Source organism: Oncorhynchus masou, chromosome 3 (assembly GCF_036934945.1).
Source record: "Oncorhynchus masou masou isolate Uvic2021 chromosome 3, UVic_Omas_1.1, whole genome shotgun sequence".
Lineage (NCBI taxonomy): Eukaryota > Metazoa > Chordata > Actinopteri > Salmoniformes > Salmonidae > Oncorhynchus > Oncorhynchus masou.
In genome coordinates, this window is record NC_088214.1 from 34,493,681 (window position 1) to 34,521,181 (window position 27,501).

The 27,501-nt window shown below is 44.4% G+C and overlaps 2 protein-coding genes across 2 annotated transcripts; one reads left to right on the top strand and one right to left on the bottom strand.

Moving 5' to 3' along the window:
- Positions 1–19,563: 19,563 nt before the first annotated feature.
- On the top strand, positions 19,564–21,117 carry lpar5a (lysophosphatidic acid receptor 5a). Its single transcript, XM_064938743.1, has one exon. The coding sequence runs from the start codon at positions 19,607–19,609 to the stop codon at positions 20,516–20,518; it is 912 nt and encodes a 303-aa protein (XP_064794815.1). The 5' UTR covers positions 19,564–19,606; the 3' UTR covers positions 20,519–21,117.
- A 140-nt stretch (positions 21,118–21,257) lies between these two features.
- On the bottom strand, positions 21,258–27,287 carry itm2cb (integral membrane protein 2Cb). Its single transcript, XM_064938755.1, has 6 exons — positions 27,072–27,287; positions 24,854–24,988; positions 24,384–24,572; positions 23,937–24,047; positions 23,615–23,768; positions 21,258–22,698 (listed from the first exon to the last, which is right to left on the bottom strand). Exons 1-6 carry the CDS (start codon positions 27,162–27,164, stop codon positions 22,607–22,609), a joined length of 774 nt encoding a protein of 257 aa, XP_064794827.1. The 5' UTR covers positions 27,165–27,287; the 3' UTR covers positions 21,258–22,606.
- Positions 27,288–27,501: the final 214 nt, after the last annotated feature.

Here is a 27,501-nt window from a genome sequence, read left to right on the forward strand (position 1 = left end):
CAGTAGTTTATGTGCCGGGGGGCCAGGGTCAGTCTGTTATATCTGGAGTATTTCTCCAGTGTCCTATGTGAATTTAAGTATGGACTCTCTAATTCTTTCTTTCTCTCTCTCGGGGGACCTGAGCCCTAGGACCATGCCTCAGGACTACCTGGCATGATGACTCCTTGCTGTCCCCAGTTCACCTGGCCGTGATGCTGCTCCAGTTTCAACTGTTCTACCTGCCGCTATGGAACCCTGACCTGTTCACCGAACGTGCTACCTGTCCCAGACCTGCTGTTTTCAACTCTCTAGAGACAGCAGGAGCGTTAGAGATACTCTCAATGATTGGCTATGAAAAGCCAACTGACATTTACTCCTGAGTTGCTGACCTGTTGCATCCTCGACAACTACTGTGATTATTATTATTTGACCCTGCTGGTCATTTATGAACATTTGAACATCTTGGCCATGTTCTGTTATAATATCCACTCAGCACAGCCAGAAGAGGACTGGCCACCCCTCATAGCCTGGTTCCTCTCCAGGTTTCTTCCTAGGTTTTGGCCTTTCGAGGGAGTTTTTCCTAGCCACCGTGCTTCTAAACCTGCATTGCTTGCTGTTTGGGGTTTTAGGCTGGGATTCTGTACAGCACTTTGAGATATCAGCTGATGTAAGAAGGGCTATATAAATAAATTTGATTTATTTTGATTTAATACCGCTCTTCACCGAGCCCAGGAACGCGTGGTGCAGTGCCAAACAGGTGTAGTGCCATGTTTCCCTCCTTCAGGGAACAGTAGTTACAGTCATAACGATACTTTCCCTTTCAGTCAGTCAACTTTTGGTACAACAAGTCGACCCCAACAGACACTAAATGAAACAGCACATGGCAGACCACCCTGAGCTGACCTGGGGCGAACTGAGTACAACAAGGGTGTACGGATAACACGTGGAGGTCCCCAACATGTTTAGCCGAGGCCAAAGCCATGAGCAGGGAGGTTTTGTAGGAGAAAATCTTCAGATCCACTGACTCCAAGGGCTCAAAGGGGACCACATACAGTGCCTCCAAAACCACTGCGAAGTCCTATGTGGGCACAATAGGTTTAGAGACCGATCTGAGATGATGTAGACCTTTCAGGAACTGCACCACCAGGGAGTGAGACCCCGTTGAGGTTCCGTCGATTCCCTCATGACACGCTGAGAGAGCTGCCATGTACACTTTTAAAGTGTGATAATGCTTGAAAAGCTCCTGTAGGAACATGAGGATGTCCCTCACAGAGCACTGAAAAAGAACAAGTCCTTTAGCACCAGAGATCAACCGCTTGCTACTTATACGCATACAACCCTCTCATGGAGGATGCCTTTGCAGACTGAATGGTAGCAATAACATTCAAAGGTAAACCTCTAGCCATCAGATTGGTCCTCTTAGTGGCCAGACCATTAGGAACCAAATCTCCAGCCTCGCTAGTCAAACCTGCCCATGTGTCTGGGACAACCGGTCCCTGCGCAACGGAAGTTTCCATGGATCCCCACCTGAAAAGGAAATTATCTCTGCGAACCAAGGCTGCCTGGGCCAATGTGGAGCCACAAGAATCAATGGTAAGCCCTCCCGGCAAACCCACTCCAATGTGGGCTGAATCAGAACAACTGGCAGAAACATTTAAAGGAGGGTCCGAGCCCACTGGTGTACCAGAGTCCGTTCCCAACGGGACACTCGGATCCATGCGTAAGATCTACATCAGCCCTGACAAAAATGTCCCATACATGGGAGAGCCTCCACTCCTGAGAGATAGGGTCTCACCTGGATACAAGTTCTGCACCCAAGTTGAGGCAATCAGGGACATGCATTGCCCAAAGGGAAAGCATACACACACTGCTCCCCAGCAATAGGGAGCGAGGTTAGGAGGGAGAGAGACAGAGCATCTCCCCATCTATTCATGCACGCCGGAACTGACATATTGTCGGTTCTGACCACCACAAGCCGGTCCGACAAAAACAGTGGGAATCGCCTTATTGCCAAACAACCCCAGCTAATTGGCATGCAGTGCACTCCGCACCAGTGTCCATACCCCCCCCACACTCCCCCACACGCACAATCGAGTTGCCTTCTTACAGTGCACCCCACCCTCGGGGGGAGTGCGTCTGTCATGATCATCTTGCGGGAAACAACACCTGAAGCGACCAGCTTATTTTCCCTGAGGGGCCCCTATATTATTATGGGGTATTGTGTGTAGGTTGATGAGGGCAAAAAAAAAAAGATCAATTTTAGAGTAAGGCTGTAACGTAACAAAATGTGGAAAAATTCAAGGTGTCTGAATACTTTCCGAAGGCACTGTAGATAGCTGAAGTATCGCCAAATTGGAGTAGGCCAGGACATTTGTGATTCTTATTTCCAAGAGCTTAGAAAGTCGGGGTAGCCTATAATTATGACATTCAATAGTGCCCATCCCTGCAACTTAAAAGGCTGTACAATTTAAATTTTGCATAATGGCACAGCATTTCATAAACTTTACTGTGGGAAAGTTTGATAAGTTAATATGCTTCAGTTTGCTGCCATATGACTGTTTTCACATTTGTCTCCAGCGATTATAAGGTAAATATATATTCCCATATCCAAATGGATTATTCATTAACCTAGCTCTTATCAATAGCTCTTATAAAGTTGTAAATGACATGGAGAATGGTGTTATTTCTATCTAAAAAAATGAAGTAGATGCTTTTTCCACTTGGAACCGGCAAGTGGAAAAGACGCGCCACTGCCACACCTTATTCAACCTCCACCGCAAACAAATAGTGGGTAAAAAGCTTGCTATTCTCATGCTTAAAAGGTGCTGCATGGTCAATCCATTGTTTGAATTTGCCATGCAGCCTTTATTGTGATACAGCCTCTGCAGAAGTCAGGGCATTCATACCTGTTGCGGCAACGGAGAGCTGTTGTGCAAATCAGTTGTGAAGAAAGTTGTCAAGGAAGTGACTTTGTGTTAATATGGGACCTCCCGCCCCTACCTACCGTCAACCAATCATGTCTACGTGGAGCTACACGGCGCCCTCTGCATTTTTACCAAATTTGAGAGGCGCACAGTGATGTGGTACGGAGCTCAATTTGGCCTCTTCGTGCCTCCGGAGGCTCAGGCTCTGCAATTGCATCAGACCCTACATACAGAGTCTCCGACCACATTTTTGTATGAAGCATAAATTGGCTTTAAGTTCAAGGTCAGAATAAGCATAGAGAGTAAAGTGCAAAAAAAGGGAATTTACGTTCCATTTACGGCTCACTTAAGTTTGGTCGGAATTGGGCCCGATGTCTACAGGGAATACGTCTGGACATAAACTACTGAGAAGTGCATAGGAAAGGTGTACATTTCCTAAGTCGGAATCAGACCCTAAGAAAATACTGTCTGTACCTACAAATAACATAAAAACATAGAAGACAATAAAGCAGTAAGCACCCTTTGAGACTTGCCCAATAAAAAAATAGACATCGATGATACGGTAATGAAATTAGCAGCATTAGCTCCAGCTATTCGTAGGCGAGGAAAAATAACGTCACCATGTCATAATGATCATATGCTTAACAAAATGGTGATTATAATTATAATTTTAGAATGAGAGGATTGTAGGTTGCTGCTGCTAGGGTACACATGAGATAGCAGCTCTGGCACAATCTTCCACGTTCATACTGAATGCTCAAAACCAAGGTCTACGACTTCCTCTTAGAAGCTGCTGGTTTGTCACGCTCACAGGTTCCCCATAGGCTTTACTCACTAGCTTTGGTAAGAGACATCATGTCAACAGAAGAGAGAAGCTCCCTCTCCACCCTCCTGTATGCACTGGCAATTGAACTGCTTGCAGAAAGATTTAGACAGGACCCAAATATAACAGGTATCAATATTGGTAAACATGAATATAAACTACAATTATTTGTTGATGATATCCTGATATACCCGACCAAAATGGAAAATTCAATGCTCCCTTTGCTAAGAACATTTTCAGAATTCTCAAAGATCTCAGGTTGGGAAAACATGAAATAATTTCACCCTGGGGGAATCTCTGCTTGTTTTCATCATATAAAATGTACAGTACCAGTCAAAAGTTTGGACACACCTACTCATTCAAGGGTTTTATTTATTTTGACTATTTTCTGCATTGTAGAATAATAGTGAAGACATCAAAACTATGAAATAACACATATGAAATCATGTAGTAACCAAAAAGTGTTAAACATATCAAAATATATGTTATATTTGAGATTCTTCATAGTAGCCTTGATGACAGCTTTGCACACACTTGGAATTCTGTGATTGTTTGAGCCAATCAGTTGTGTTGTGACAAGGTAGTGGTGTTATACTGCTGAAAATGGCACCGACAGAGATGGCTGCCTTGCTTCTAGCTCTTAGGAAACTTTGCAGTACTTTGTATTCTTTCTTACATTATTAAACCAGAAAACAGTCATTACTTTAAGTCATGAAGGTCAGTCAATATGGAAAATGTCAAAAAACTTTGAAAGTTTCTTTAAGTGTAGTCGCAAAAACCATCAAGCGCTATGATGAAACTGGCTCTCCCGAGGACCGCCACAGGAAAGGAAGACCCAGAGTTACCTCTGCTGCAGAGGATAAGTTCATTAGAGTTACCAGCCTCAGAAATTGCAGCCCAAATAAATGCTTCACAGAGCTCAAGTAACAGACACATCTCAACATCAACTGTTCAGAGGAGACTGTGAATCATGCCTTCATGGTCGAATTGCTGTAAAGAACTACTACTAAAGGACACCAATAAGAGGAAGAGACTTGCTTGGTCCAAGAAACACGAGCAATGGGCATTAGACCGGTGGAAATTTGTTCTTTGGTCTGGAGTCCAAATTTGAGATTTTTGGTTCCAACCGCCGTGTCTTTGTGAGATGCGGTGTGGGTGAACAGATGATCTCCGCATGTGAATTTCCCACCATAAAACATGGAGGAGGAGCTGTTATGGTGTGGGGATGCTTTGCTGGTGACACTGTCTGGCACACTTAACCAGCATGGCTACCACAGTATTCTGCAGTGATACGCCATCCCATCTGGTTTGGCCTTAGTGAGAATATCATTTGTTTTTCAACAGGACAATGACCTCCAGGCTGGACCTCCAGGCTGTGTAAGGGCTATTTTACCAGGAAGGAGAGTGATGGGGTGCTGCATCAGATGACCTGGCCTCCACAATCCCCCAACCTCAACCAAATTGAGATGAGGGATGAGTCGGACCGCAGAGTGAAGGAAAAGCAGCCAACAAGTGCTCAGCATATGTGGAAACTCCTTCAAGACTGTTGGAAAATCATTCCAGGTGAAGCTGGTTGAGAGAATGCCAAGAATGTGCAAAGCTGTCATCAAGGCAAAGGGTGGCTATTTGAAAAATCTCAGATATAAAATATATTTAGATTTGTTTAACACTTTTTAGGTGACTACATGATTCCATGTGTGTTATTTCGAAGTTTTGATGTCTTCACTATTATTGTACAATGTAGAAAATAGTAAAAATAAAGAAAATCCCTTGAATGAGTAGGTGTTCTAAAACTTTTGGCAGGTGGTGTATATAAAAATAAATATGGAGCCTGTATTGTGACACTAATACGTGTCACATATGAGTTTGCAAACAATGTAAAAATAAATCAAAAATCATTGAGTTAATAAAACTCTGTCTCTTTTTGCTTTCTTGAGTAAAGCACCTCCAACATGTATGTGGTTCAGCCGAGCTCAGTGCTAATGGGGCAGCCATTAGAAAATACTGAGCGTATGAGTTGTTAATGTTCTCTCGTTGCTCCATGATTGGCTCAGTATTCTGTCACTTATGGTGTCACGCCTGCTCCCGCCCCCCCATCTCTGGTGCTCGGGGGCGCCAGGCTGTCCTTCATTACACACACCTGTCACCATCATTACGCGCATCTGCACTCATTGGACTCCTTCAGGTTTGTTGATTGCCCCTCTACATATATCTGTCTGGATCTTGTTGGCTCCCCGTGTCAGTATTATTGTCATCATGTAATTTTGTTCCCCCTGTCCAGATGCTGTCTGTGTTTTGTTTGATGTTTGTTTTCCATTAAATGTTTACTCCCTATACTTGCTTCTCATTTCCAATGTCGGCCCTTAGATATGGGGACACTACGTCACCGCATACTCTATGGGTAGAGCTCAAAAATTCAATCCCCTAGGGTGCTGCCATAGAGTTACATTAGAAGTGCCAATCCAAGAAGGCTCAAGGTAATTGGCCACAATAAAATAACATCAAATCATGTTATACAGTGGGGAGAACAAGTAGTTGATACACTTCCGTTTTGCAGGTTTTCCTACTTACAAACCATGTAGAGGTCTAATGTTTTATCATAGGTACACTTCAACTGTGAGAGACGAAATCTAAAACAAAAATCCAGAAAATCAAAAGTAATCATAAGTCATTCATTTGCATTTTATTGCCTGACATAAGTATTTGATCACCTACAAACCAGTAAGAATTCCAGCTCTCACAGACCTGTTAGTTTTTCTTTAAGAAGCCCTCCTGTTCTCCACTCATTACTTGTATTAACTGCACCTGTTTGAACTCGTTACCTGTATAAAAGACACCTGTCCACACACTCAATCAAACAGACTCTTACATCACCACAATGGCCAAGACCAGAGAGCTGTGTAAGGACATCAGGGGTAAAATTGTAGACCTGCACAAGGCTGGGATGGGCTACAGGACAATAGGCAAGCAGCTTGGTGAGAAGGCGACAACTGTTGGCGCAATTATTAGAAAATGGAATAAGTTCAAGATGACGGTCAATCACTCTCGGTCTGGGGCTCCATGCAAGATCTCACCTCGTGGGGCATCAATTATCATGAGGAAGGTGAGGGATCATCCCAGAACTACACGGCAGACCTGGTCAATGACCTGAAGAGAGCTGGGACCACAGTCTCAAAGAAAACCATTAGTAACACACTATGCCGTCATGGATTAAAATCCTGCAGCGCACGCAAGGTCCCCCTGCTCAAGCCAGCGAATGACCAGGCCCGTCTGAAGTTTGCCAATGACCGTCTGAATGATCCAGAGGAGGAATGGGAGAAGGTCATGTGGTCTGATGAGACAAAAATAGAGATTTTTGGTCTAAACTCCACTCGCTGTGTTTTGAGGAAGAAGGATGAGGACAACCCCAAGAACACAATCCCAACCGTGACGCATGGAGGTGGAAACATCATTCTTTGGGGATTCTTTTCTGCAAAGGGGACAGGACGACTGCACCGTATTGAGGGGAGGATGGACGGGACCACGTATCGCGAGATCTTGTGCCAACAACCTCCTTCCCTCAATAAGAGCATTGAAGATGGGTTGTGGCTGGGTTTTCCAGCATGACAACAACCTGAAACACACAGCCAGGACAACTAAGGAGTGGCTCTGTAAGAAGCACCTCAAGGTCCTGGAGTGGCCTAGCCAGTCTCCAGACCTGAACCCAATAGAACATCTTTGGAGGGAGCTGAAAGTCCGTATTGCCCAGCGACAGCCCCAAAACCTGAAGGATCTGGAGAAGGTCTGTATGGAGGACTGGGCCAACATACCTGCTGCAGTGTGTGCAAACCTGGTCAAGAACTACGGGAAACATATGATCTATGTAATTGCAAACAAAGGTTTCTGTACCAAATATTAAGTTTTGCTTTTCTGATGTATCAAACTTATGTCATGCAATAAAATGCAAACTAATTACTTAAAAATCATAGAGTGATTTTTCTGGATTTTTATTTTAGATTCCGTCTCTCACAGTTGAAGTGTACCTATGATTAAAAAATGACAGACCTCTACATGCTTTGTAAGTAAGAAACCTGCAAAATCTGCAGTGTTATCACATACTTGTTCTCCCCACTGTATCTACAGTAGCTTTGATTGGACTGATCATGTCAACATCATACTTTCAAAATCTTAGCTAGCAAGTGTTGGTTCAACTTTTCTGAGCTCCGTTATTTTCTTAACAAATAAGGAATACTCAAAGTGCATATATAAAATTAAGATATTTTCATTAGAATACAGAAGTCAGACATACAACTGATGTCTCTCCTGAGTTCTGCCTCGAACGAAAGAATGACAGGATCTTATATATCCACCTTACGGTGTGATCTATGTCAAACCCTGCATGTGCAGCTCAAAGACCAAGTTATTCTTAACACAAGGTTTCTGTGAACCTGTCTCAGTGGCATTCAAATCTACCCTTGTTTCAGAGAAAAACTGACGCTGTCTCTCTGTCTCGCTATCACCTTCAGTCCCTTTTCTCGACTTCTCTCGCAGACGAGAGGCTGCGGGTTTTGGCAGAGAGCTAAACACAGACCGAGGCCTCAATAGTTAGCTATACAGTGAGCATAAGTACAATGGCATGTAAGCAAATGAATAACAACAATCAATGGTGGGGGTCTTTAGAGACTCCCCCATTCCCCCCTTTGAGACTCACAAAAGTATATCCCTCACCCTCAGAGTCATCTTCCAGATAGGTTCATTCCAATTATTTACAACAGACTCAAATCAACATTGAGTTTACAGTACCATGATCCTCAAATGTTCAACAGTCTTTTTAGCCAAGCACTTTATTATACAGAAAGCGACAGCAAAACACAATAATCCCACCAAGGAGCGGAACAATCATGGCAGACAGGAACATCATTACCTTACCCATCACGTTTCCAATGCACCATTCAACCAGTTTCCAATTTGGTTAAAGATGGTGTCAGCTCTACCCAGAGTACCTCCTAATTTAGCCAGGTTACTAATGATGTTGGTCATATTATCAGAGGAGTCAGGGAGCAGCATGACACAGTAATCATCATTGTCTATTCCAAGGGCCCTGCAGGCATCACCCTCTTCTGCCAATATGTAATCAAGAGCCATTTCATGTCTGGTAACTAACTACTGCCTTCAAATTCTGCACATCTCGTGACAACTGAGTAAAACCTCGTACGGTCAAATTAGTAAGGGCCTGCATGGAGTATGTCAAATTGTTAATCCACTTACCCATTACAACAACTCCTGCACCTGGAAGGATTACCATGGCTGCCATCTCTACCTGAGACAGCACATGTCCATAAGCCTCATTATTTTGAGCCACTGCTCTTTTAGCTCTATTATTCGATCTGATACTAATTTGCAGTGAACTGTTCAGCAGCTCAGAGGCAGGTAATGTTGCTGCTGTCAGTTCAGTTTCCCCAGATAACATCCTTTCCATCCCAAGAGAAATGTAGCCCTTACCCCCACAGATCCAGAGATGATCTGGAGTTGTCCCCATGCCCTTGCCAATGTTTGAAATATTTACCCTAGTTATCAATTGTTGCCCATCCAGTACATCAAAACTACTGATTTCCATTTTTAGGCCTGGTAAGGGCTACACAGGCAATTAGTGATGTTTTCTACATCCATATTCTCTGAGTTGCAGATACAAGCAGGGGGAGTTATTGTGGGTTTTAATCCTGCCAACACAACATCTACTACCCGTCAGATACTCCTTAGCTGTATCTGAACTATTACCTATTGTCTTATCGGAGAATCCACCTTCCCATGCTGCTTCCTTCCCCCTAGTGACCAACATCAGAATAGTATCATTGCTGTTTCTTTGTCAAACCCTTGTATTGTTCCTTTGCATAAAAGGAAGTAATCCACATCCAAAATCATTCTTACCAATTGGTGCTGCTTCGGTTCCCCACAGAGGCTGTGGAGGTGGGTTTCTGGAAAATCATTACCCGTGTGCCAGATGTGTTCCTCTTCTCCTGTAATCCTAGGTAATTTCACTGCTTTCACCCATTTATTATTCTCCACATCCCCGTCCACAAAAGGAACGAGTAGGATTTGGAGAGCAATAAATACCCTGCATGTGTGTTTCCATGGTTGCGATTTTCTTGTTTCACAACCATAGTGTGTGTGTATGATGGTGTCCTCGACATCTGATGACTCTTCAGGTTCTGTGGCTGTACCCTCTGTTGGTTCTTCTGGCCTTTGGTCTCGGCCCTCTGGCTGTGGTCTTCCCAGTTTCTCCTCTGGTCACTCTCATCGGTTGATCTCGTCGTCTTTTGTTACCATGGTCACCTGGAAGGGTCCCATCCATCTTGGCTGGTTCCATTTTCTCTTATGGTCTCGTATTTTCACCCAGTCTCCTACGCAGATGATCAGAGCATTTGGATCCTCACCTGGTAATTGGTTCTGCTGCTTTCCTAGTGTTAGAGTGGAGAAAACTTACAACAGAAGTTAGTTCCTTCATCTACTCAAGATGGTCACACTGTCAGTTATGTCTATCTGTCGGTCAGTCATAGGTCTCACCCCTGGGTTGTTCATTGGTCGTCTTGTTATTAACATCTCATAAGGTGTACACCCAATACCTTTGTTAAGGCTGCTGAGTATTTTCACAAGGACAAGGGGCAAGCATTCCACCCAACTCATTTTTGTGGAATGGCAGGCTTTTGCAAGCCCCCACCCCCTTTGATAATTTAATTAACCCTCTCTGTAAACCTGTTACTCCACGGGTCCATAGATGGATACAAACTTCTGGTCAACACCCATCATTTTGGCCACTTGGGAAACCACATCTTTTATGAGATGGGTCCCATTGTCTGCAGACAAAACCTCAGGCACTCCGAACCTGAGTATAATTTCCCTGACTAGCAATTTTGCAACTGTTTGCGCATCGCAGTTGGTGGTGGGAAGTGCTTCCACCCACCTGGTGAGCCTGTCAATTATCACCAGGCAGCATCTCTTTCTTTTCGCTCTACCATGTTTATGAAATCCATAGCAAAGTGGACAAGGTCCTTTTGGAGTGGGGAACTTCCCTGGTTGGAGTGGAGTTCCCTTGTCTGTGTTATATAACAAACATGTCGCGCAACAATAAAGTTCTCATTTGCTGATTCAAATTTTGGCAAAACCATTGGGCCGTAATCTTCTCCTCCTAAATCTTCTGGTCCTCCTAAATCTTCTCCTAAATTCCCCCTTTGACGAATGGCTCACTCCATGAGCCAATCGGCACATATTAAAGATCATGGTTGATGGTAAAAAGGGCATGCCAGACAAAAGATGTAGCCATAAGCCAGACCTATTAGTAAACCCTCTTGCTCTCCAAACCCCACTAGCATATGCTGAGTCTGAGTAGACAGTAAGTGCTTTTCTTGCCCCTAATTCACAATCTGTTTTCAGAACTAATAATTACATTTACATTACATTTAAGTCATTTAGCAGACGCTCTTATCCAGAGCGACTTACAAATTGGTGAATTCACCTTCTGACATCCAGTGGAACAGCCACTTTACAATAGTGCATCTAAATCATTTAAGGGGGGGGGGAGAAGGATTACTTTATCCTATCCTAGGTATTCCTTGAAGAGGTGGGGTTTCAGGTGTCTCCGGAAGGTGGTGATTGACTCCGCTGCCGTGAGGGAGTTTGTTCCACCATTGGGGGGCCAGAGCAGCGAACAGTTTTGACTGGGCTGAGCGGGAACTGTACTTCCTCAGTGGTAGGGAGGCGAGCAGGCCAGAGGTGGATGAACGCAGTGCCCTTGTTTGGGTGTAGGGCCTGATCAGAGCCTGGAGGTACTGCGGTGCCGTTCCCCTCACAGCTCCGTAGGCAAGCACCATGGTCTTGTAGCGGATGCGAGCTTCAACTGGAAGCCAGTGGAGAGTGCGGAGGAGCAGGGTGACGTGAGAGAACTTGGGAAGGTTGAACACCAGACGGGCTGCGGCATTCTGGATGAGTTGTAGGGGTTTAATGGCACAGGCAGGGAGCCCAGCCAACAGCGAGTTGCAGTAATCCAGACGGGAGATGACAAGTGCCTGGATTAGGACTTGCGCCGCTTCCTGTGTGAGGCAGGGTCGTACTCTGCGGATGTTGTAGAGCATGAACCTACAGGAACGGGCCACCGCCTTGATGTTGGTTGAGAACGACAGGGTGTTGTCCAGGATCACGCCAAGGTTCTTAGCGCTCTGGGAGGAGGACACAATGGAGTTGCAAACCGTGATGGCGAGATCATGGAACGGGCAGTCCTTCCCCGGGAGGAAGAGCAGCTCCGTCTTGCCGAGGTTCAGCTTGAGGTGGTGATCCGTCATCCACACTGATATGTCTGCCAGACATGCAGAGATGCGATTCGCCACCTGGTCATCAGAAGGGGGAAAGGAGAAGATTAATTGTGTGTCGTCTGCATAGCAATGATAGGAGAGACCATGTGAGGTTATGACAGAGCCAAGTGACTTGGTGTATAGCGAGAATAGGAGAGGGCCTAGAACAGAGCCCTGGGGGACACCAGTGGTGAGAGCGCGTGGCGAGGAGACAGATTCTCGCCACGCCACCTGGTAGGAGCGACCTGTCAGGTAGGACGCAATCCAAGCGTGGGCCGCGCCGGAGATACCCAACTCGGAGAGGGTGGAGAGGAGGATCTGATGGTTCACAGTATCGAAGGCAGCCGATAGGTCTAGAAGGATGAGAGCAGAGGAGAGAGAGTTAGCTTTAGCAGTGCGGAGCGCCTCCGTGATACAGAGAAGAGCAGTCTCAGTTGAATGACTAGTCTTGAAACCTGACTGATTTGGATCAAGAAGGTCATTCTGAGAGAGATAGCGGGAGAGCTGGCCAAGGACGGCACGTTCAAGAGTTTTGGAGAGAAAAGAAAGAAGGGATACTGGTCTGTAGTTGTTGACATCGGAGGGATCGAGTGTAGGTTTTTTCAGAAGGGGTGCAACTCTCGCTCTCTTGAAGACGGAAGGGACGTAGCCAGCGGTCAGGGATGAGTTGATGAGCGAGGTGAGGTAAGGGAGAAGGTCTCCGGAAATGGTCTGGAGAAGAGAGGAGGGGATAGGGTCAAGCGGGCAGGTTGTTGGGCGGCCGGCCGTCACAAGAAGCGAGATTTCATCTGGAGAGAGAGGGGAGAAAGAGGTCAGAGCACAGGGTAGGGCAGTGTGAGCAGAACCAGCGGTGTCGTTTGACTTAGCAAACGAGGATCGGATGTCGTCGACCTTCTTTTCAAAATGGTTGACGAAGTCATCTGCAGAGAGGGAGGAGGGGGGAGGGGGAGGAGGATTCAGGAGGGAGGAGAAGGTGGCAAAGAGCTTCCTAGGGTTAGAGGCAGATGCTTGGAATTTAGAGTGGTAGAAAGTGGCTTTAGCAGCAGAGACAGAGGAGGAAAATGTAGAGAGGAGGGAGTGAAAGGATGCCAGGTCTGCAGGGAGGCGAGTTTTCCTCCATTTCCGCTCGGCTGCCCGGAGCACTGTTCTGTGAGCTCGCAATGAGTCGTCGAGCCACGGAGCGGGAGGGGAGGACCGAGCCGGCCTGGAGGATAGGGGACATAGAGAGTCAAAGGATGCAGAAAGGGAAGAGAGGAGGGTTGAGGAGGCAGAATCAGGAGATAGGTTGGAGAAGGTATGAGCAGAGGGAAGAGATGATAGGATGGAAGAGGAGAGAGTAGCGGGGGAGAGAGAGCGAAGGTTGGGACGGCGCGATACCATCCGAGTAGGGGCAGTGTGGGAAGTGTTGGATGAGAGCGAGAGGGAAAAGGATACAAGGTAGTGGTTGGAGACTTGGAGGGGAGTTGCAATGAGGTTAGTGGAAGAACAGCATCTAGTAAAGATGAGGTCGAGCGTATTGCCTGCCTTGTGAGTAGGGGGGGAAGGTGAGAGGGTGAGGTCAAAGAGGAGAGGAGTGGAAAGAAGGAGGCAGAGAGGAATGAGTCAAAGGTAGACGTGGGGAGGTTAAAGTCGCCCAGGACTGGGAGAGGTGAGCCGTCCTCAGGAAAGGAGCTTATCAAGGCATCAAGCTCATTGATGAACTCTCCGAGGGAACCTGGAGGGCGATAAATGATAAGGATGTTAAGCTTGAAAGGGCTGGTAACTGTGACAGCATGGAATTCAAAGGAGGCGATAGACAGATGGGTAAGGAGAGAAAGAGAGAATGACCACTTGGGAGAGATGAGGATCCCGGTGCCACCACCCCGCTGACCAGAAGCTCTCAGGGTGTGCGAGAACACGTGGGCGGACGAAGAGAGAGCAGTAGGAGTAGCAGTGTTATCTGTGGTGATCCATGTTTCCGTCAGTGCCAAGAAGTCGAGGGACTGGAGGGAGGCATAGGCTGAGATGAACTCTGCCTTTTTGGCTGCAGATCGGCAGTTCCAGAGGCTACCGGAGACCTGGAACTCCACGTGGGTCGTGCGCGCTGGGACCACCAGATTAGGGTGGCCGCGGCCACGCGGTGTGGAGCGTTTGTATGGTCTGTGCAGAGAGGAGAGAACAGGGATAGATAAACACATAGTTGACAGGCTACAGAAGAGGCTACGCTAATGCAAAGGAGATTGGAATGACAAGTGGACTACACGTCTCGAATGTTCAGAAAGTTAAGCTTACGTAGCAAGAATCTTATTGACTAAAATGATTGAAATGATACAGTACTGCTGGCGTAGGCTAGCTGGCAGTGGCTGCGTTGTTGACACTACACTAATCAAGTCGTTCCGTCGAGTGTAATAGTTTCTACAGTGCTGCTATTCGGGGGCTAGCTGGCTAGCTAGCAGTGTTGATTACGTTACGTTACGTTAAAAGAACGACAATAGCTGGCTAGCTAACCTAGAAAATCGCTCTAGACTACACAATTGTCTTAGATACAAAGACGGCTATGTAGCTAGCTAGCTACGATCAAACAAATCAAACCGTTGTACTGTAATGAAGTGAAATGAAAATGTGATACTACCTGTGGAGCGAAGCGGAATGTTGACCGGGTTGTTGAAGTTTAATTTGGTAGATGTTGGCTAGCTGTTGGCTAGCTAGCTAGCAGTATCTCCTACGTTAAGGACGACAAATAGCTGGCTAGCTAACCTTGGTAAATTAAGATAATCACTCTAAGTCTACACACTCTAAACTACACAATTATCTTGGATACGAAGACAGCAAAGACAACTATGTAGCTAGCTAACACTACACTAATCGAGTCGTTCAGTTGAGTGTAATAGTTTCTACAGTGCTAGTAGACGGTAGACGTTAGCTAGCTGCTGGGCAGATAGCAGTGTAGACTACGTTAGGACGACGAAATACGATAATTACGCAATTATCTTTGATACAAAGACGGCTATGTAGCTAGCTAAGAAGAAATTGCTAAGATTAGACAAATCAAACCGTTGTACTATAATGAAATGTAATGGAAATGTAATGAAAAGTTATACTACCTGCGGACCGAAGTGTGGATGCGACCGCTCGCTCCAACCCGGAACCAAATAATTTTGCCTGTTGCGCTGATAAATGTTCTGGTAGGGGCTGTATAACCTCAATATCACCTTCCACATCTCCTACAGGAAATCCTACACGTTTCTTCCCTGTACTTTGATCTATATAAGCAGAACCGTCAACGAACAGCAGAGGTTCATCAAACAAGTCTTCGTCCAGTACACATTCCTGGGCTGTTCCCGATGTCCCTGTTATTGTTCCTTCATTGTTGATTCTGGGGGAAATGAGAACTGTTGGTTTTCTGATTTCCCATTGGCAATGGCTGTCCTCTGTCATTAACTTGTCCTCCTTGTCCATAGGGCATAGGTGGCCTCGGGTGAGCATTTCCAGGGCTGTGGCTGAGTTTCCTCTTCCTCTGCCAGTGTCACGCGGGACTAGGTGTGTGTGCAGGAATCAGACGCAGAGAGAGAGTAACGGAGTAAAGTGCTTTACTATTGCACACCAAACTGATAAGCCCAATACAATACAGGGCGCAGGACACTATACCAGACAACCCAAAACCACAGGGTGTCCAGTATAGAAAACAAAAAACACCACGACCTAATATGTACACACATAACAAAAGACAATCCCACACAAAACAAGGGAGGGTCAAACTACTACATATAGGGAAGCTAATTAAACCAAAATACACAGGTGAAACTAATAAGACAAAACCAACAGACAAACGAAAAAGGGATCGGTAGTGGCTAGTAGGACGGTGACGACGACCGCCGAGCACCACCCGAACAGGCAGGGGAGTCAACTTCGACGGAAGTCGTAACAGCCAGACCCAAAGTTTCCTCTGCCGCTCTTTCACACTGCGAACTCGCCCCAACTGCCCACAGGTCCAGCATTGAGTGTTGTTCCAGTCATGCAGGTCTCTGGCTGGGCCCACCTCTTCCTCCAGTCCATGTTTTTGGATCCCCGTAAGGTTGAGTGGTGAAAATCACATACCCTGCAAGCACCAAGTTCATGGGTGTGACTGATGTAGCTGTGGGGAAGCTGCAGGCTGTGGTTCTTTCGAGGGTCTTTCAGTCTGTTCCTTTCTTATGGACTGAGTTTGGGTGGACCATACTTGGAATATTCCTCCCTCTAGGAACTGTGCTTCCTTTTCCCATCCAGTTCTATTGTTCTCTCATTACATTTAACATTTACATTTAAGTCATTTAGCAGACGCTCTTATCCAGAGCGACTTACAAATTGGTGAATTCACCTTCTGACATCACTCTCATGTCGCTTGTTGCTGTTGTTGTGTCGTCCACCTCCTTCATCAGAGTCCCCTTGAGGATAATTGTGGTCGCTTCTCCATTTTCTTCTGCCAGCGGTATGAGGGTAGACCTGTATATAGTCACCCAGGGGGTCCTCTGGATTGATTTTCATACAGCCGCAGGGCAGTGGGGAGTACTCCTGCTCTGCCTCTGTCCTGACTAATTCCTTTCCTCCCGTATTATATTGCTCTCTCCAGCTTTAGTTTGGTCATGGAAGCCTTGTTCATGAAGATCTGCCCTTCCAGCATCATCATTCCTATCACAGTTTCTGATACAAGGGGATTCTTCTTTATGCCCTTCTTTTTGTCCATTTTTCTTGTCTGAATTATCTCCTTGACTATATCCAACATGGTCTTGTACAGGCTACATTGCTCCTATCTCCTCATTCTGGTTTGACTGTGCCATGGTGCTCCGGCTTTTTATTTAGATGGTCTGCATGTAATGTGTTTTCCCATTTCATTAGGGTTATCCTAAAGTGGGTGTAATATGTATGAATATGTGCATATAAATTATTCTCTATCCCCTTTCAGAGTGTGTTAAACAACAGTAGGTGATACTGTAATCCTAATTCTACTCTCACTTATTCCAGGCTATAGTAAATGGTTCTACTAAATTCAAATATATTTCACATACGGGCCTCACAGAGACAACCCCATGATAGACTTCAATTCCTAATATTATATCTTAAGGGTGAAGAGTAACAGTAAAATGTTATTCACTAGTGTCCCCTGGTGATAGCATCACAAAGTCATTTTCTATGAAAATCTCTACAGAACACAACTTCCTTGTAATACTTTTACTGGTATATTAAAGGTTGTACATCTCCTATAAGTGTCACTAACAAATATGTTCAACCAAATAACTTCTGTCCTACTCCTAACATTTTATTCCACCATTGGGCCATTACCTAATAAAAAAAAACTTTAATCCACAAACAAAACAAACAAATAACACTTACAACGCACTATTCATAAACAACTCAACACTGGGTAATTCTCACAGAATTTCCTCTAGAAAAAGTAAAAATGAACCAGTTTTCAGGTCATTTTCGTTGAATTACCTCAACAAAATAAAAATAAACTAATATTTGGGTATTGTATGTTTTATAAGTATTATATTTATCAAACCCGCCTTTTCTGATACAATGACAGAACTCCATCCTGCCGTCTTCACTTCCAAAAATCCATTTCTTATACTATTCCAATCATTCTAATAATTCCTTTATCTATATACTGTTCCTCATCCTCCTCTTTATCAAAAATCCACTTATAACGGCTCTCAGTCCTCAGACCAAATAACCAATTCTCGATTGCGCATTTCACTCACACCAAACACATAAGGACAGACAACATATTATTTCTATCTTCCAGGTGTCATTCTGTTATCACCTGTTCCAGAACTGTTCACGCTGGATACAGCTTCTGCTCCCTAACTAAACAATCTATCTTCCAGGAGTCATTCTGTTATCGCCTGTTCTTAATACATATAACAGATAACACACATTGACATACAGCAATTACCATACATTCATTGACTTATACATGCACATTTTAAGTTCCTTTGTTTTTATAATTACAAAGAGGGAAGTGGTGCTTTTACATACCAGCGAAACACTGAACACCCACTTCTTCTAAATTACAGACTTCGATATAACAGGTGTCTGCTTACCTTGTATTTTGGTGATCAGAGAAAGGGATTCAGGTTGTCGTCTTCCTCTTCTGAGAAGGAGTAGGAAATATCGGACCAATATGCAGCGTGGTAAGTGTTCGTCATATTTATTGCACTGAACACACGAAACAAACGAACAAGCAAATAAAGAAAAACCGAAATAGTCCCGAAAAACACTGAAACGGAAAATAACCACCCACAAACAAGAGTGGGAAACCAGGCTGCCTAAGTATGGTTCTCAATTTATTTATATTTATTTATTTAAACAGGCAAGTCAGTTAAGAACAAATTCTTATTTACAATGACGGCCTAGGAACAGTGGGTTAACTGCCTTGTTCAGGGGCAAAACGACAGATTTGTACCTTGTCAGCTCAGGGGATTGAACTTGCAACCTTCCAGTTACTAGTCCAACGCTCTAACCACTAGGCCACCCTGCATCTGATTTGGGAACCATACAAGGCCAAACACATATAAATATAAACATAGAACAAAACATAGAATGCCCACCCCAGCTCACGCCCTGACCAACCTAAAATAGAGACATAAAAAAAGGAACTAAGGTCAGGATGTGACAGTAGTATAACACTTACACTTACGCCCTTCTGGCAAGCTTGTTTCAGAGAAAAACAGACACTGTCTCTCTGTGTCTTGCTATAACCATTCAACATTTGGCCATGTTGTCAATCCAGCATGACTTCTGCCACACACTGGTCCCTTTTCCCCTTGTAATTTAGCCTACTGTTCTGATTTGGTGGTGCACATGTAGCCTATAACTTGTTTTAGAGAAATGTAATAATGTAATATTGTAAGAGCTTTCATTGTCTACTTATATGCCCCCTTTATTTATCCTCTGGTTCTGACTTAGTGTGCAGGGAGAATACTATCAGAACGACCCATGTTCTGAATCCTGTCGCCATATATTTCAAAAGTGCTGAACAAATAGTTATATTGACTACGTCCATCCTAGCTCGCTCATTGATGTCTTAATCGAAATTACAGATTGCCTCTTATCAGCTCGTTGTCCCCTAATGCTATAGTTTGTACATCTCAATTGTCAATAGAAACCACATTTGTTTAAGCAAGTCAGCCATATCCACTATATTATCTAAAAATGGAAAGAGGATTGATGACGGGGAGAAAAAAATCCTGCAGTTTGAGGTCATGTGGCAGAAAGTGATAAGTACAATGGAGATATGAGTTGGGGCTCGTGGGTCTGGGCAAGTGTGATGTAGTGATGCTTGTATAATGTCGTTGTTTGTATGTGTATGTTTTGTATTTTATATAAAATATCAAACCCAATCTTTTAAAAAAGTAGAGAGAAACCTAAGGCTGAAAACCTAGCGTGGGTGGATTTCCCAGAGTTTCCTGTTCAGCAACTTGCAGCTGAAGAAACCACAGACGTAAACTGCAAAAAAAAAAAAGAACCGCCTTTATCTTTCAACATCCAGCTCTGACAGCTGTAACAGTGTAGTGTCTGTTCATGCTAGTCCTCCAGAGATGACTAACGCCACCTGCAACATCACCCACTACAGGTACCCTCTCTTCACGGCCACCTACAGTGTCGTTCTGGCCCTGGGTCTTCCCCTCAACACCCTCTCTCTCTGGCTCCTGTTATGCCGCTTGAGGGTCCGCTCGGTGCCCTTGATCTACATGGCCAACCTGGCCCTCTCAGACCTCCTCTTCACCCTCTCCATGCCCTTCCGGATCCTGTACTATGCCAGTCGCCACTGGCCCTATGGACACCTGGCCTGCATGGTCTCTGGGACTCTGTTTAACGTCAACCTCTACTCCAGCTCGTTCTTCATCATGTTTATTAGCGTGGACCGGTTCCTGGCTGTGGTCTATCCTCTGCGCTCACGCCCGCTGAGGAGGATTGGTGTGGCTTGCAAGGCATGTGCGGCCGTATGGGTGTTGATTGGTGCCATGGCGGTGCCAGTGGCACTGACACACCATGCCAGACAGAACCAGTGCTTAGGGTGGAGTTGCTTCGAGGGCTACACTCAGGACGAGTGGCACTTTGGGTTCAATATCATCTGCGTGGCTGCTATCGTGGGAAATGTCATTCCGTTTGCTGTCATCGTGGGCTGTACGGTGGTCATGGTGCTTAAGCTGAGAGTGCAGAAGGTCTCCTCTTCCTCATCCTCTTCCTCTATGGATAAGAGCCAGATGGTGTGGCTGCTTGTGATCAACCTTTTGATCTACACAGTGTGTTTCATCCCCTTTCATGTTGGAGTAGTCCTATATGGGCTCCACAAGCTACGATTCCTTCAATCACAGTTCCCCTTCTTTGACTTCCTTATTGGAACTATCTGCTTGGCTTGTGCAAACAGCTTCCTGGATCCTCTCATCTACTACTTCAGTTCCAAGATGCTGAAGATACGGAGAGAGAATACAGGAACTGGAGTTTAACTCCATGGTTCTGCCTCGTAGTGGAGGACTGGCATTAGTAGTGGCGAGAATGCTAGAGATGGTCTTGAACAAGTTAATGGTGGACTGTGTTGTTCTTACACCTTCTATACTGTATTTATGTGTGTGTGTGAGAAGTCAAATGGCAAATGGAAGGCAATTAGATTGGTTAGGGTGTTGACTTAAGAAGCAACCTCATTTGTCCGGTATCGCTTAAAGTCTCACTTCTTTCTTCTGTCTATTATGAGTGTGATGGGGAACAAAATGTCAGTTGTCGTGTGTGCTTGTGTGTGTTCATGTGGCAGGAAAGAGAGATGTCACTAATAGCCCCTGAAGTATCGTAGATACATAATTAATGTACCAAATGTTGTATATGACTGTTAAATTGTAGCTTCGTCCTTCATTGTTACATTTTATAAAGCCGTTTTATAAACCTGTTGATTGTCTTCCTCTGAAGGGAGGATGTAGTTGAAACGTAGCAATGTTATTTTCTCTGATTATTGGTCATTGGTCTGACTTCTCTGCTTGGATTTGCCGCAATTGAATGATGGATTGTGGGAATGTTTCTTTTTATATAAGAAATATATTCAATGTTTATTTAGCCTTTGTATTCTCATGTGTCATTCTGTTTCTCTAAAAACACGCACACAGGACAATGAAAATGAAAAAGATAAAAGCAGTGTAGTTATGGATATATATAGATATAAGCAGTGTAGTTATGGATATATGTAGATATAAGCAGTGTAGTTTAATTGTTTATTCATTAGGTACTGTGGTAGGATAAGCTATTACAAGTCAAATGACAGTACAGCATGGCGAGTCAGAAGAGAAGGGGACAGATCATGAAAATATACGTCATACGGTAGGTCCCTTTAAAACAGCAACAGAATTCCTTCATATCATCCAGTATAGTAAAAAAAAATGTTAAAAGAGCAAGACAGGCAAGCAATGAAGAGATAGTAGATCAGGATAGCAGGTATGGAACCTGGCTACAAGGATTCAACTGCAGACAAGAGGCTGAACCCACTAGACAGAAGGAAGAGGACAACCACGTCTCAATGCTCCACCCTTCTCCTGATGTGTTCACTTGCACACAGAATCAGGAAGTAGCCAAAGACGCGCAGAAAGAAAGAGTTGAATTCTAAAACCTGTCCCACCGTAGGTAAATTTATAAAGCTAGATCCATCCCCAAATATGCCTAAGTAACACTCTCACAACTCCACATAGCGTTACTGACTATATATTTGGTTCCGTTGGCCCATTGAAAGCACTGCTACTTCAGTCTATAAGCCATGTGAGAGCCAGACAGAGTCAATGAGTGGAAGATACCACGAAGAGGGACAAACCATAGAGAAATGATCAGTCAATCACAAAACAAGTTTAGATAAAAAAATCTATGCATATACAGTATATATTGCTTATAGGATAATACATATACACAATTCATGATTTACATAACAGGTGAAAAAACTTTAAAATATACGAGGTATGTTTCGGGCATTTCTGGACAACAAGAAATCATCATGGGTTCACTTTGGTTGAACCAATAACTTTTGGTTGAACCAATAGAGACCAATAAAAACATGTCTGTCTGCACAGTGCATGAAGCAGCATTATGCCCAATTCTCTTCACTGTTACGCACACTGCACAGGGTTACAAAGAGAAGAAAAGTCAAATACAGAAAGGAGAAACATGCCAACTCAATCTGAATAGATTGAAGTAAAATCCCGAGACAACTCATCTGATTATGCTGGCGTCGACCTCAAATTAAGACATATCAAATCCCAAAGAAACATCTGTGCAAAATGACATTAAAACCCAAGGAACAAAAAAGCTAAGGATTCACTGCATTATCAAACTATACAGACCATTGGAATACAAAAACAAATAAAACCAACACCAGAGCAGTAAACAACCCTTCAACTTGGGACAAAATAAGGAATAAAAGAATACATTAAAACCAATAACTATTTGGACAAACAAAATATTTTTAAAGTGCAATATAACGCCTAAGGGAGGTGCGAGGTATGGTTTAAGAGTTGGCTTGGTGGTGTAGGGAGGCCATCTTGCCATCTACTCCCTCGGAAAGGTTAGACCCTGTCACAGATCACCGTCTCGACAACAAAGGTGTTCTCAAAGTGACGGATGCTGTGGCAGTTCCTCGCCTCGCGCTTGTCGATGCCTGGAGAGAGGATGGAGAAGAAGAGAAGATAGGTAAAGTTTACATCCAGCGTTATGTGCCATGTTCAATTATGTTCTACCTATAACAAACTTTTGATATGATATGGTTTGGGATATCTATTGTGCTATTGCTGTGCTGGGTTACAGAGGTACTGGCCACTCCCCATTTTGTGTTCATATATCCACATATTAGGCGCCTAATAACCATTATGATACAGTTTATGAACAGGCATCCTCATAACACTAGATAGCTATAGCCCACTGCCTACCTCACTCACTGTTACCATGACTACCGGTACCAGCCTCATATTGGATCAATGGAGTCGCCTATCAGTCCATATGTGTTCAGTGTCAAGGAAGCATGTTACATCAATGCTCTGGTTCTATAACTGGCCAATCACAGAGCCACACGGAGTGAATTCCTACTGCGCAGCACTTCCTTCCCCACGCACACTGCCTGATGGTGTGTTGGAGACTCACAAACACACACACTATGTCTCTGACATGATAATCATACAGGGATGTGTGTGTGGAAGTTTGCCAAACAACTCATATTGTGTGAGGCTAACGCCTGGCGGAGCCCACACACACTCCCTGTGTGAGCCCACACAGGAATCTCCGATATCGACATGGCCATCTCCATTTCCTCTACGATGATGGGTTTCACATCGAGGCTTCTTGAACGTCAGTGTTCCTCCCACCACCCACGGATTCTCTGTTGACTCAGTGACTACTGTGAAAACACACACTCTTCTGTTCTCCTCTCCTCTGTACAGGAGAGGAAGTGTCTAACTGATAGCATAGCACTTACATGCATCTCACGTTGACAAGGACATCAGTGTGGGTGTGAGTGCGAAATTGTACGCGAGTGTGTGAGATAGAGGGAAAAAGAATACGTGTGTGTGTGTAGTACTTACGTCGGCGTGCGTCGCGTCGGCGTTTGAGGCGGTAGGTGTCTTTGCCGTAGCAGAGCCGGTGGATGAAGGGCCCCAGCTGTCTCATGTTCCTCACCCTCCCAGTCACCACCATCTCCTCCTGGATGATGTAGGTCTGGGGCAGATACGTCCCCCTCTGTTGGAGAGGGAGACAAACACACTTTATATCACAGGGTGTACACAGATTAAGTCAGATATGACTGCAGTGTTCTACTGCAGGATACACACGCAAACAAACACCCAAGCAAAATGTCTCTCTGAAGGATACACACACACCTCTGACAGACATAACACAACAGCATACCTTGACATTGACCAGCAGCTCCCACAGGTTCCGTGGTGGCATGACCAGGGTGGTGTTGAGCTCAATCACGTAACACTTGTCCAGGGCAATGTCATGGTACGCAGTCAGACCCTGGAATTAGAAATGACAGCAACATTTGTATCATCAATTCCGAGGTATTGAATAACTTTTTACCTTTGAGTAGCAGAAAGGTATTTGCTAACCACGTCTTGCAGCAGAGTTGGAGGAAGGAAGTGTCAGCACTCCAGTCCAGTCTGACACTTCCTAACAGAAAAGGTCTCATAAAACTTTCATTGCCTTGTAGACACATTCTTCAGAATCATATGCTCATATGTATACCAATTGGCAATGGGTGAGTCTTCTGGTACAAAATGGCTACCTTGTATCATACTCCAAATTGGCTGTGTGTATTGACATAGGGATGACTGAGGTTCCCTTGGCTCTTACCCTGTGGAAGTCGTGGATGATGTCTGCTGGGTCGCTCCCTCCAAAATGGGGTACGGGCACGCTGATCTGCTCGTAGTTGTCATCCAGGTAGATGCCCACGTTCTCCTCCAGCTCCTGTCTGCCGTGCATGGGGGCGTGCACAGAGTCCTCATACAGAACCCTGCAGTGGAACAGGCTGTCCTCGGGAATCTAGAACACACAGGGAGAACAGATCAGAATAGGGTTAGGATAGTTAGGGGGATATCTATCTGTGGTATATCTATATCATTGGTTCAATCAGAACCAATCTGTCTGTGTGATTGAATATGTGCGGTATGATGTAGCAGGTAGTAGTAGCTACTACTGGTAGTTGTACAGTAGTATAGGTTAGCAAGATGTGTGAGGTAGTATGTAAAAGTAATAATATTTGACCTGTAGTATGAAAAATAAGTGACTAGTGGTAGTTGTGTAGTATAGTTGTATTATAGTACCTGTGGTATGAAGTAATAGCGATAGACATATATGGAGGCCAGCACCAGTCCTGACATGAACACCACCAGGCCAAAGGTGGGACAAAGCAGTCTGTTCAGATGAGACTTCTTGGGCCTCAGAGGAAGAACCAGCTCCTGGTGGAAGAAACAATGCACAGGTCAGTCCTACAGGCCAATGTTAGATAAGAGTGATAAGAATTATCGGCAGGATGCTTCCTCTATGAAACTGCCGTTTCCGTTTCAATCAAGTAGCTAAGCAGTGATCTTCACCAAAGAAGAAAAGCAGGACTGTGAAATCATCAAGTTCATCTGAGCAGAAATAATCAGTCATATAATATCTTAAGAGTGAACTCCTTACACAGCGACACTTTCCTGTGCTACATCCTACCAAGCCATATCTTGCTTGCTTAGTCTGTGATGAGATGACTCTGTCCTTGCCAAGTGGTTAGTCAGAGAGGAATTCTCCAAGACGTACTGTAGGCTGAAGATGGCTCCTCATCCCAACAGCCCACCCACAGTCTATCAGCCCTACCGTCAGTCTGTTCGCTATTAGCGATACGCTAGTCGCTAGCTAGAGACGGTACCCACACACGGTTGCTAGGGACTACGGAGGATCAAACGGGATGAGACGGATTGTGTTGTGTGTGCCGAGTGACGGCGAAGGAAGCTGGCACGGTTGTCTGGGAGCTCTATTCATAGACCTCTACTTCCAAGTGCCTTATTTATAGCTGTGACAGCTGTTACATCACCACCTCCGGTAGGAGGGAGATCAGAGCGATTGCGTGGAAGAGGAATCTCAAGCCGGAGATGGTATTCATAGGCTTTATACAGATTTGGTATATACACGAATCCTATGACGCCTTTGCAAGAATCCCCTGTGTACCCAATGTAGGCTATTTCTAAATCTGATGGAGGGTAGAGTTATCTAGCTCATAGGCCTACAGTTGCTCAGAGTTTGACAGTCCAACTGCAAAACTCACAATGCATTTATTCTGCCACCTGTAGAAATAAAATTCAATGTTTGCCACAAATGGCAGGAAAACATTATACTATCCAGGTGTTCTCTAACGACACAGACCTACAACTGTGGTGTCAACGCTAACAGAAACAACAGTGTGTGAACACTAAGAGTCAACACTTGGCAAAGGCTTTTTTTATGCAAATCCAGTATGGCCACCCTTTTAGCAGCTCTCTGACAGTTATGTAACCAAATGCATATGTCTTATGACCCTCTACAGTGTGACTTCGTTTCTTTCCTCATCTCCTTTCCTTCATCTGGCTTGAATGAACAGAACATATGAAAGCCACCCGAAGTAAACCTATATTGTACCTACCATATTGCACCTGTGAAGTATTATCAGACTGCATAGATTAGGGTGATCATGACACAAGGAAAACAAATCACATTACACTATGTAAATAAATGCATTGCGGCCTAATTTACATTTAAAAATAAGTAAATTATACAACAACACCACTGCGCAGGTGGCCCTCACGCGCTACCTTCTGGATTGGCCCGGGAAACCACTTCGGTGACGTAACCATAGCGCAGCAATAACGTCTCCATTTGTATGCACAATTTGCATCGTAATTATAGATGTGATATAACTTCACAATATCAACCTATAAACGTTTTGTCTTGAAAGCTTTCGATAAACATAACTATTATTCGACTTAAATTGTATAGGAGAGCTTACGATTCGTGGCCACATCTGTGGTGTATTCATTACGGCAACTGTTTAACGGAAGCAAACAGCAAAACGAGAGTTTCTATTGGACTAATTAAGTTAAGTCCCTGTCCATTTCGTTCAGTTTAAGAAACGTTTTGCAACAAAATCAGCGGAATGAATACACCCCTGCAGTGTGTCGTGGTCGTACACCCCCCCCCCCCGCTAGCCTAAGAAGGTGACGTAATGTCAACATCCTCCGGCTGTACTGTCTAGCTTGTATCGGTTTTAAAATGTTACTTTGGATCCGTGTTTCCAACGCTTTCACTGCAACAGTGTATCATTGCTGGTAACAATAGTACAAATAATACTAACAATAAATGATGTCGTGGTACTATATGCAAATTTACCTACTGCTGCTTTTATGTTCTGTTTTGGAAAAATAGCCTTGATATAATCTAATTATTGCATCTTGGTCAGAAAAAAAAATCCCTCTTTCTCCACAACGGTATGTCAAAACACGGAACATAGAAAAGAGATGCTGAACTCACGTGTTCATAGGGCATGAGAATCTCGGCTTTGTCTCCATCGAGCTCCTTATCTGCTTTCTGCGCCGAGACCGACTGGAAAGTAATCTTCACCATCTTCACTTTGTCTATATTTTTCAATACACTGACTTCCTCTTTCGATGCTGGTTGATTATATAGTTGCACTGTTCTCTCGCCCCCGTCCTATCAAGATCCTTTCTGACCTCAGATAAGCGTAGCTGTGACGAACAACAGCATGTGGGACTCGAAAAAAATCATACCCTTATCACTTTTCAAAATAATTGTCGACATCCATATGAGGTTGATTCAAATGTTGCTTTTATTAGCCTGTTGTTTATGTTATTGTGTTTTATAATAATTGAGTTTGTATATATATTGCTGTATTTATAACAGTTTGCACCTAAATTGACGTTTTTCACTGCATGAATTAGAT

Bases quoted from the DNA above. Each gene is read 5' to 3' on its own strand.
- lpar5a (XM_064938743.1), top strand. From the start codon at position 19,607: ATGACTAACGCCACCTGCAACATCACCCACTACAGGTACCCTCTCTTC.
- itm2cb (XM_064938755.1), bottom strand. From the start codon at position 27,164: ATGGTGAAGATTACTTTCCAGTCGGTCTCGGCGCAGAAAGCAGATAAG. The intron at 24,989-27,071 runs GTGAGTTCAGCA...TTCTTCCACCAG, and splicing joins TTCTCATGCCCTATGAACAC to GAGCTGGTTCTTCCTCTGAG. The intron at 22,699-23,614 runs GTAAGTACTACA...TCCTCTCTCCAG, and splicing joins CCGACGCGACGCACGCCGAC to GCATCGACAAGCGCGAGGCG.